At 24.6% G+C, this 12,445-nt stretch overlaps 1 protein-coding gene across 1 annotated transcript in view; it reads left to right on the top strand.

The window, feature by feature from the left end:
• The window catches only part of LOC111679975, a 112,694-nt gene that overhangs the window by 97,375 nt on the left and 2,874 nt on the right, over window positions 1–12,445 (top strand). Inside the window, 1 exon segment of the mRNA XM_046947052.1 lies at window positions 11,547–12,039. Coding sequence (XP_046803008.1) covers window positions 11,547–12,039 — 493 coding nt within the window.

Genomic DNA, 12,445 nt, shown 5'->3' on the forward strand with positions numbered 1-12,445 from the left:
TTGATAATAAACTTATTTATGTATATTTCTTTTTGTTCTTCATTCTCTAGTCTTACTTGTAATGAAATTTTTTGATAATTTTTTGTTTAATTTCTCTATTTTTTCTATATAACTTTTAATTTCCTCTAAAAAAAGAAATAAATTGTATATAATTTTGTATTTATTTATATTTTCTTGTTTTTTTTTTTTTTATTTGAAAACAATCAAATAATTGGCTGCGTTTGCTTGTTGTGCTTATTTTGTAATTTTGTTTGAAAATTAAATATAAAAAAAATAAACAAAATCATCTAACAGAGCTTTTTTTCGACTAGTGTTAATACTTTAGTTATATATATAACAAACCACGAAAACTGTTGTTCATTTTAAAGAAATATCAACCAATCAACCAATCCATTGTTGCTCCAACAATTTGCCATAATTCTATATACATTTCTTTAAAAAATATATATTTAAATCACATTTTAAAAACTTAAAATCAGTTTTGTGTAAAATTTTATAAACTCTTTAAAACTTTATTTTTTATATATATTTTTTTTCTGGAAAAAAAAATCAACAAAAATTTATTTTAATTAATTATGTTATATTATTAATTTTTTTATGATTTTACTTTTTTTAACCTTTTTCTACACTTTACTCATTTTATTTTATTCTTTTTTAGTTGTAAAACTTTAATAATTTATACACAAATTACCTTATAATTACAATTACATTATAATAATATTAATAAAAACAACAACAAATTGTTATATAAATATATAAACAAAACAAAAAATACACACACACCCTTTTTTTATTTTTAAATCCAATTTTTAACTTTTTTTATATAATTTTTTTGTAATTAGAAAAATTTACAATTGTTCCAAGTTTTTTCTTTGTATATTTTTCCTTGTATATATGTATGTATATGTAGTTGTTTTAATACTATTCTCTTTTTATACATTTTTTAGAATTTTCTTCATTTCTTAGCTTTTTTTAGATTTCTAGCTTTATTTTTAATTTTTCTCCTGGTATGTATTTTAAACTTAATTTGTGTTTTTTTACATGCTTTTTTAAATTGTTATCATTTAAAGACAAAATATTTTGACCTTTGACTTTTTCATTATCAATATATTTTTTATTAATTTTACATTATTGCAGTTGCGATTCTCGGCTACATTAAAGTAATTTCATCAATTTTCGTCATCAATTTTTCAATAATTCAAAAAATTTTTTTAAAGTTTTGTAAAATTTCTGTTTTTTGGAAAATTTGTCTTTTCGTAGAAAACTTTCGAAAAATTCTCTTTTGTTTTAGAAAGTTTTACAAAATATTTGTTTTCGAATTTTTTTTTATAGAAAATTTTCAGAAAACTTTTCTTTTCTAAAGAAAATTTTCGAAAAAATACTCTTTTTTTTAGAAAATTTTCAAAAAAAATTCTCTTATCTACAGAAAATTTAAAAAATTAAAGAAAATTTTTCGTGGAAAATTCTCTTTTTCTAAAAGTTTCTCTAAACTTATGTTGTCTTATAGAAATTTTTAGGTAAATTTTTATTTTTACAGAAAATTTTAAATTTTTTTCTATAGAAAACAGAAAGAATTCACTTTTAATAGAAAATCTTCGAGAACATTTTCATTTAGAAAATCTTTGAACAAAAATTCACTATTTTACAGGAAATTTTCAAATAAATTCTATTTTTATAGAAAATTTTCAAGAACATTATCTTTTTATAGAAAATTTTTTAGAACATTCTCTTTTTATAGAAAATTTTCAACAAAATTCTCTTTTAATAGAAAATTTTCGACAAAATCCTCTTTTTATGGAAAATTTTCGACAAAATCCTCTTTTTAAAGAAAATTTTCGACAAAATTCTCTTTTTATAGAAAATTTTCTTTTTATAGAAAATTTTCAAGAACATTCTCTTTTTATAGAAAATTTTCGACAGAATTCTCTTTTTATAGAATAGTTTCAAGAAATATTCTCAAAGTTTTCAAAAAATTCTCTTTTTAAAGAAAGTTTTCGAAAAAATTTTCTTTTTAAAGAAAGTTTTGGGAAAAAATCTCTTTTTAAAGAAAGTTTTGGAAAAAAAATCTCTTTTAAAGAAAGTTTTCGAAAAAGATCTTTTTTTAAAGAAAGTTTTCGAAAAAATTCTTTTTTCATAGAAATTTTTCGAAAAAATTATCTTTTTATAGAAATTTTCGAGAACATTATCTGTTTTAGAGAAAATTTTCGAGAAAATTATCTTTTTAAAGAAAATTTTCGAAAAATGTTCTCTTGTTATAGACAAATTATCGAAAAATGTTTTCTTTTTATAGAAAATTGTCGAGAAATTTTCTCTTTTTATAAAAAATTGTCGAGAAATGTTTTCTTTTTATAGAAAATTTTCGATAAATGTTTTTTTTTATAGAAAATTTTCGAAAAAATTCAGTTTTCTATAAAAAATTCTTTTTCGTAATATAATATGCATTAAACAAAATTTGTAACCGATTATGGCCAACAGGCTAGGTTTATATTGAAAATAAATTAAATTAAAATCTTTTTTATAGAAAATTTTGTATGATAACTATTATGACTGTTTGATAAATAAAAGATCTCTCTATTGATAAAAGATCTCTGTTTTTTTTTAAATATTTTCCTCTAGGCAAATTATAATTCTTCAGGAAAAACATTATTCTTTCTTTTGGCAAAAAAAAATCTGCCTTCGGACAAATGGTCGCTTTGGATAAATGTCGTTTTTTGACAGGGGATCAAACAAAAGTTTGAAATTGAAAGATATATGTACATAGATCATATTGATCATGTTTGTCATTCAGATTAAAGATCTTAAACCTCTTTTTATAAAAGAAAAAATCACTGCCTTAGAAAAGTCTTCTCTTTTGGCAAATGATCAGATTTTACTTCTATTACTTCTTTGTCAAAATATAGATTTATTGACAAGAGATCAAACTATTGGCAAAATAATAAAAACTTTCAATTTACCATCAAGTAGTTAGGAATCTAGAAAATCACATAAATCTTTTTTACTAAGAGACAAAAGATCACTCTTTTAGCATAAGAATTCTCTTTTAACAAAAGATCACTTACTATTTTAAGAAAATATCACTCCGTTGATAAACTACTTCTCGTTAAGCAAATGATCACGGTTTTGTTAAAAGTTCGCTCTTTAAATAATAGATTACTTTATGATCGTCAGATTATTTCTTTGCCAAAAGATCACTTTTTTTTGACAAAAGATCAAATAAACGTTTGTCAAAATATTATAAATTTCAAAAATATATGAAAGTAAATCTTATTAATTACGTTTTGCATTACAAAGTTTTAGATTAGTTTACTTTGAACCCAAATTGTTGGGAAGATCTTGCAGATGATCTTTAAGTCATACAAATCTTTTTTTTTTTTTTCATTTAACAAATATCAAACTTACAAATGTCACCAATCAAACTCATCTAACGTACAATCATTAAAATTCCTAAGAAACTTTTAAAATTCCATTGTCTTGTCATTCTTTTATTGTAACTTATTTGTTACGATCATCATAAGATCATCAACATTAAATTCAAAGATTTGGGCAGTAACGCAGCTGTGGCAATTTATTTAAATATATTACATCATACACTGCACACTCTCTTAACATTTTATTTATTTAAGTATTTTTTTTTTATTATATTGATAAATTTTTATGGTAAATCCATAACTTGTGGATGTTGATGATAATAATGCTGTATAAACTACAGACAGTTGTTGAGCATGAATAAATGAAAATATGCGTTCATATCAACCAAAAACAAAATACGTTGATGTTTCAGACAACAAATATTTATAAATATTTTATTTGACAAGAGTGAGAGATATAAAAATGATTAAGTTTAATATTGTGTAATATCGTGTGTAAAATAAAGACACCACAAAAATTCATGTTGCAATATGATGACCAGCTATAAGCTGATACAAACGCCAGAGTTATATTGTGGTTTAAAACTTAAATAGTTTTTTTGATTGCCTTGAATTATTTTGGCCTTTTTCTCTGTAACAAGATGGAATTGAAAATATACAGGTTGCTCATCTTTAGCAACAAAGTTTTTTTTTTCTGGCGAACAATCTCTCCCCTCTCTGGTCAAGAGGTTTTAGTGTTTTACGCACGCAAAGCTAAAACCAGAAAGCCAACAGCAAGTTGCAGTCTCCAAAAACCAAATGACCCATTTAAACGAAGAAGCCAAGAAAAATTACCAGTAATACCAGCCCAATCGATTTTGTAATAAAAAATTGTTTTACGAAAAATTAAAAAAAATGTTTAATAAAACTAAAAACAAAACTTTCGTAATCATTCTTGGTAAAATACATTTTTCTTTTAATATTTCCTTGAATGCGCAGACTGCAATTTGCAAAATTTAAAAGACAATTATTTAACTTCTTTTTGTTGGTATAAATTTCTCAAAACTTGTTTATTTATTTTTATTTGTTGGTATTTAAAACTATTTCATCAATAAATTTTTCTTAAACAACTCACGTTTTGATTCATTGAATACGATGACAATATATTATTTTATTCACTTTGATATTCATTTCTTTGACAAATAGTTATAAATTCGATAAGTTTTAAAATCTACAGTATTGTTCAAAACCTAAGCAAGTTTGGCTGGCTAATACTTAATAAAACATTAACTCAAACCTATCAACAAAGAGATAGATTTTCGCCAATATAATCTTTAGACAACACTCTCTTTGAAAGTTGTCAAGATTTCGAGCTATACTGTATATATATAACTTAATAGTTGTATATTTAATTTAATATTTTAAACTCGTTTTGTTAAATTGTTTTGTCTAAAGTTTCTTTTCATATCACTTTTAAGAGGATGAACGTTAGTCATCGTTCGTATTTAGTTTTTTGTTTTTTCCTTTGATGTCCGCTGATATAGTTGTTGTGACTGTTGGATTTTTATAGTTTACTGTGTCATGCATTCTAATCAAATTTGTGGTTTTAAAGATGCCACACATAATATTTAATAAAAAAAATTATTTATAGTCAATCGTCTAGTCTATAGTCGAGTAGTTTAGTCTATAGTCTAGCCTATAATATAGTATATTATATAGTCTAGACTATTCTTCATTCTAGTTATAGTCTAGTCTATAGTTTAGTCTATAGTCTAGTCTATAGTCTAGTCTATAGTCCAGTCTATAGTCTAGTCTATAGTCCAGTCTATAGTCTAGTCTTTAGTCTAGTCTATAGTCTAGTCTATAGTCTAGTCTATAGTCTAGTCTATAGTCTAGTCTATAGTCTAGTCTATAGTCTAGTCTATAGTCTAGTCTATAGTCTAGTCTATAGTCTAGTCTATAGTCTAGTCTATAGTCTAGTCTATAGTCTAGTCTATAGTCTAGTCTATGGTCTAGTCTATAGTCTAATCTATAGTCTAGTCTATAGTCTAGCCTATAGTCTAGTCTATATCTAGTCTATAGTCTAGTCTATAGTCTAGTATATAGAATATTGTGTAGTCTAGTCTATAGTCTATTTTATAGTCTAATATATAGTCTAGTCTATAGTCTATTCTATAGAGTAGTCTATAGTATCTTTTATAGTCTAATCTATAGTCTAGTCGAAAGTTTTTTTTCGAAAGAACTCGCCCTGCTATAGAAAATTCTCGTTTCTATAAAAATTTTACCTGAAAACTCTCTTTTCTATAGAAAATTTTGTTTTCAATATAAAATTTTCGAACAAAATTATCTTTTCTTCAGAAAACTCTAGTTGCAATAGAAAAAAATTTCTTTTTTAGAAATATTCGAAAACTTTTTAGGAAATTTTCAAATTATTTTTTATATGAATAAATATTTATTTTGAAACTTCCCACTCTTTTAGCAAAATAAAAAAAATCTTAAAGCAAATAAACATGATTACACATCATTATTTCCTCTTAATTTAAATGTTATTTACGTATTTAAATAAATATTTTAAAAACATGACAAGCCCCTTTAAATTGTTTCGCAAAAAACCAACAACAGCAAAAGATAAACAACAAAAACATCACTCGACATGAGATCACCCTGCTTTTAGAAACTGGGAAAAAAAATACACACAATATTTTCGAAACATTATTTCAATTTGAAAAGACAGCAAACAAATGACCAAAGCATAACTTGGCTGACTTGCATGGAGTAAAATCATGTTTTCAAATTGAAAACTGTAAATTTTGCGTTAAAAATTCAAATTGCATACATCCGCAAAAGTCGATTATTAATATTGTGAGTGTGTTTTTATTATGAAAACAACAGTGTTTTATAAACAAGATATAAAATTACGCAATGTTTTGTAAATATTTATAAAAAAAAACTTCAAAAATGAAAACAAACTAAAGCTACAGTAAGCAAAATCAATGTCAACAACATGTGATTCCAATAATAAAAACATATTGCAATAGAGAAGAAAAAAATTAAATTATGCCGAATTAGTGTTTAATTAGACACATTTAAATGCAAGAAAATTTGATTAATGAATTAAGTCTAAATAAATAGTTAAATACTAGTAGTACGCAGTCAAATCTATAGATTTGATCTCTATAGAAATCACTCTATAGACTGGTCTATATATCACTCTATAGACTGGTCTAAAGATCACTCTATAGACTGGTCTATAGATCACTCTATAGACTAGTCTATATATCACTCTATAGACTGGTCTATATATCACTCTATACACTGGTCTAAAGATCACTATATACACTGGTCTAAAGATCACTCTATAGACTGGTCTAAAGATCACTCTATAGACTGGTCTATAGATCACTCTATAGACTAGTCTATAGATCACTCTATAGATTAGCCTATAGATCACTCTATAGACTGGTCTATAGATTACTCTATAGACTGGTCTATAGATTACGCTATAGACTGGTCTATAGATCACTCTAAAGACTAGTCTGTAGATCACTCTGTAGACTAGTCTATAGATTACTATGTAGACTAGTATATAGATCACACTATAGAATAGTCTATAGATCACCCTATATACTGGTCTACAGATCACCCTATATACTGGTCTGCAGATCACTATATATACTGGTCTACAGATCACACTATAGACTGGTCTATATATCACTCTATAGACTGGTCTAAAGATCACTCTATAGATTGGCCTATAGATCACTCAATAAATTGTTCTATAGATCACTAAATAAACTGTTCTAAAGATCAATCAATAGACTGGTCTATAGAAGACTCAATAGACTTGTTTATAGATCACTCAATAGACTTGTCTATAGATCACTCTATAGACTTGTCTGTAGATCTCTCTATAGACTAGTCTATAGATCACTCTATAGACTTGTCTATAGATCACTCTATAGACTTGTCTATAGATCACTCTTTAGACTAGTCTATAGATCATTCTATGGCCTGTCTATAGATCACTCTATGGCCTGTCTATAGATCACTCTATGGCCTGTCTATAGATCACTCTATAGACTGGTCTATAGATTACTCTATAGACTGTTCTATAAATCACTCTATAGACTGGTCTATAGATCACTCTATAGACTGGTCTATAGATCACTCTATAGACTGGTCTATAGATCACTCTATAGACTGGTCTATAGATCACTTTATAGACTGGTCTATAGATCACTCTATAGACTGGTCTATAGATCACTCTATAGACTGGTCTATAGATCACTATATAGACTATTCTATAGATCACTATACAGACTGGATAATTTTTTTATAATATTTTGTTTTTGAAAATTTTCTACAACAATAAAATCTTTTGAAAATTTCTACACAATCTGTTAACCATCTTTGAATCTAAAGTAAAGTTGCTTTATCTATTCATAATTCATTAAAAAATATTTCCATTGCACTTAAATCAAAGTGACATGTTTAGGTTAATGTGTTGCAATCAACTTTGCATAAAAAAAAACATATAACTTTTTTAAAAACAAGTTCAATGCAGTGGGCTTTAATTGAAATGAAAAAAAAATCCAGTTTAAAGTTTAACCACAAATAAGCAAGTGTTTTTGGCATTAAAAATAAAAGAGGATTTAACATAGAAATAAAGATGACATTTAAATGTTAAATTAACAAATAGTTATAAAATTATCTTCACTTGAAGAAAATATTAAATAACAATATTACGAAATAAAACAAGAATTACTACAAGGTAATATAATATAAAAAAAAACACACAACTGAAGGATAAATAGATTTGTTAAGAAAGAAGTATATAAGCAAAACGTTAAAGTTATAAAAAATTATTAAATGTTTAATTTCAGCACATGTCTTTTAGAATTTTGTTGCGCAACTTTAGTTATTAACATTCTTTCAACACCTAAACTGCAATTTGTTTAATGTTTATGAAATTATTTTAATTTGTTGTTAATTAATTAAAGGCAAATTAATGTAAATAATTTGCTTATACTATAAAATATCAATGACATTGAAAATAGTTTTCTCTTAACAATTGTTGTAAAAATCAACCTACACTTGACATCAATTGAAACTATGCAAAAATTGTTTTCTTAAAAGTTGCAGTAAAAGTGCTTTTAGTTTGTTGAAAACGTAATAACTTTTTATAAATATAACTATAAATAGATCTTTATTATATTTGCAAAAAAAAAAAAAATAGTTTCATGAGAGACAACTGTTATTTTGTTTGCTTTAGCTACTCTAAATAGTTAAATAGAAAAATATTTGCAATTCATTAAAAAAAAACTTTAAAACTATTAATAATGGTTTTAACAGTTTTGGCAATAAATTATGATTTTATTTTTTTGGTTTTACTATAAAAATGATAAATCATGTCTTTGAATAGAATGAAAATGTTTGGCAAAACAAAAGATTTAAGACATAAACCTGAAATTATTTCGATGCATTATCTGAATGCTTTTACAATTTTATTTAAAGTTGAAATTTGTTTATAATTTGTGTGTTACCAATTAAACAGCATTTCTATAATAAAGATACTTTGTCCAAAAAAATTCTGAGAAAAGAGAAGCGATTTTATGTAAAAGTTGGAAATTTTCTATGTAAATTATTAATTTTTTATAATTTTGTATAAAAAATTAGAAATTTTTTATAAAAATTCGAAAGTTAGAAATTTTCTTTATATATAAAAAAGATAAATTTTTTAATTTTTTTTTTTATTATTTTAAAAATATTCTATAAAGAAGAGAATTATTTAAAAATTTTCTATAAAAAATCTGAATTTTTCGAAAATTTTCTATAAAAGACCAATTTTCAAAAACGTTTAAAAAAGGGAAATCTTTTAAAAACTCTATAAAATTTTGAAATATTCGAAATTTTTTAATAAAAATCATGAAATATTTTACAAAAAAAGAGAAATCTTTTAAAAACTCTATAAAATTTTGAAATATTCGAAATTTTTTTATAAAAAAAATTAAAAACTTTCTTGAAAAACAGAATTTTACGAAATTTTTTTTTCAGAAAAGAGAATTCTTAGAAAATTTTCTATAAAAATTAAAATTAAATTCGAAAAATATTTATAAAAAAAAAAAAAAATAATTTTGTCGAATTTTTCTATAAAATTTTTTTCGAAAAATGTTAATAAAAGAAAAATTTCCATTAAAAGAAAATTTATAGAAAAAAATATTTTTTAAATTAAAAAAAATCTTATAAAAAGAAAACTAAAAAAGCAACTTTATCAAATATTAAAAAATCCAAGTCTGAATCCTACTAATAATACTATCTTAATAAGTAATATTTTTAAAATTATAATATAATTGCAAACTAACTTATCTTCAAGGTCAAAATATTAATCAAAAAAGATTCCATTTAAAAGTTTCAAAAATAAAACTGAGTACATCTTTAATTAGTTAAAGCAAACTTATGAAAACATAAATTATCTTATAAAGCTGTTTCAATGCATCATTCATTTAAATTTCTTATAAAACAAACCCAGATTAATGAGTCATTTCATTATTTTACAAATATTATTCATAATCGTAAACCAGAATTGTTTTATAAAATAAGTTTTATAGAAAAAGCAATTAAATTATATTGTTTTTAGAAGTTGTTAAAATCAAAGCAATCAAAAGTGTTAGAAAATATTTCACTATTATAATGCGCTTTTAATGAGTCATTTCTTATAAGTGGCAATAACAAATTATTTAAATTACTATAAACCTTTAATAAATGATTTTTATCACAGTGTTTGATTACACTTGTTGTGATAGTTTAGATTAATTATAATTTTTCTTTTTGTTTCCTGTTAAATTTTAAAAACGTAATGGAAATAATTTTAAAAATAAAATTATAATACAAATTTTAAAAAAATATTAAAGTAGTCAAAATATTCTTCTTCATTGTTTAGTTTGGAATGATGACGATAATTAAAAAACTAAAGATTTAAGGCACGAACTTGATTAATGTAAAACTTTGTCACTAAGAAAAATAGACTTAAGAAACAAACTTGAAATTAATTAAATTAACGTTAAACCTAGACTACACTATATACCACACTAGACTATACGATAGCCTAAAGACAAGACTAAAGACTAGACTATACTATAGTCCTAAATATATTCTATGCTATAGACTAGATTCAGATATCAGACTATAGATTAGACTATAGACAAGACTGTACTATACTATAGACGAGACTATACTATAGACTAGACTATAGACGAGACTATAGACTAGACTATAGACTAGACTATAGACTAGACTATAGACTAGACTATAGACTAGACTATAGACTAGACTATAGACTAGACTATAGACTAGACTATATACTAGACTATATACTAGACTATAGACTAGACTATAGACTAGACTATAGACTAGACTATAGACTACACTATAGACTAGACTATAGACTAGAAAATTTGAAAATTTAATTCGATTCTGTTGAGAATTTTATTATGTTTATAGATGAATGTTTCCGAACAATACAAATTTTTTGTAGCCTTTACAAATCTTAATTTTTTTCTATTGCTTTGTTAGGTTATTACATCTTATTTTTCTATTCAAAATGTTGAAATTTCGTAATATTTTTATTTGTTTTTTTTAATCTTTTTTAACACCTATTAAATGAAACAGCCAGAAACACCAAAAGATCATAAAACTTTTTTATTAAAACATAAAAACAATAATATTAAAAATATTTAACAATTTCATGCATCATAAAAAATTGCACACCTTTAGCTTAAATTAATATAATTTAATTAAAGAAAAAACTTAAAACTAAAAAACTAACTTTAACTTGTTAAACTAAGCACTTAAAAAATCTTTATTTTAATTTTAATTTTTCGTTTTCAGCACTTTTTCTCTAGCAAATCTAGTAGCGGCAAAAAGTAGTTAAATACAGACAAATTTAAACACACACAACATAAACACTTAAATGTCAAATACAAAACAATCCTTGAACACTTTAATCTTAAAAAACACACACAAATACACACGTAAATAAAAACTATTTTTATATAAAAAAAATCCTTTAAAAATATTTCCAAAATTAACTTAAACAAGAACTTAAATTAATTTATAAATTATTTTCTTCTTTTTTTCAATATTTTTTCAAAACTAAATTTAACTTATTCCAACGATCAACTCTATACATCCTCTCTATAGCTGCGCACACCAGCAACTGTTAACAACAACGGTTTAACAGTAACGCGAAGGCCTGTTTTAAGTGTGCGCCGACGTTTAATCAATTCATCTACTGCTGCTCCCTCAGTCAACTCAGCAGCAGCTGCTCTTAACAGTCAGCAACAACAAACCACAGCACCAACGTTAACAACTCACTTAGACTCATCTTCAACGATCAACGATGAATACATAACGACGACCTCGAAATTTAAACGTTTACGCACCAATCGACCACCATCCATAAATGCTGCTGCTGTTGATATAACAACTGATACGAATGCGGCAACATCGTTTAAAGCAAAGAAAAAAACAACGGAAACATTATCAAATGATTTAAAATTGGCTTCATCATTGACGTCATCATCGTCTGCTGATAATGATATTGCAGCGAAACAAACAGCAGCTTTAAGACGTAAATTTCAAGCCAGACGTTTAACAACATTGCCGGCTAGTAATACATATGGGGATGGATCAGGTGAGAAAACAATAAGATAATTGTTAAGTGTGTATGTGTAGCAACATTGTTTAGAAACATGTATGCAAACAAACTACTGATATTTAGTTTTTTTCTTTACTATATTTTCATATATAGTACAGTCTATTTTCATAAATATAGACTGTACTATAGTCGAGGGTTTAGATTACACTATAAACTACCCTATTGTCTCGACTATAGAGTATCCTATAGTCTCGACTATAGACAATACTACAGACTAGATAAGACTATAGAATAAATTAGTGATTATTCTCTAGACTAAACTATATACTAGACTATAGACAATAGACTAGACTGTAGACTAGACTATAGACTAGACTATAGACTAGACTATAGACTAGACTATAGACTAGACTATAGACTAGACTATAGACTAGACTATAGA

This window comes from Lucilia cuprina, chromosome 3 (assembly GCF_022045245.1).
Source record: "Lucilia cuprina isolate Lc7/37 chromosome 3, ASM2204524v1, whole genome shotgun sequence".
Classification (NCBI taxonomy): Eukaryota; Metazoa; Arthropoda; class Insecta; order Diptera; family Calliphoridae; genus Lucilia; species Lucilia cuprina.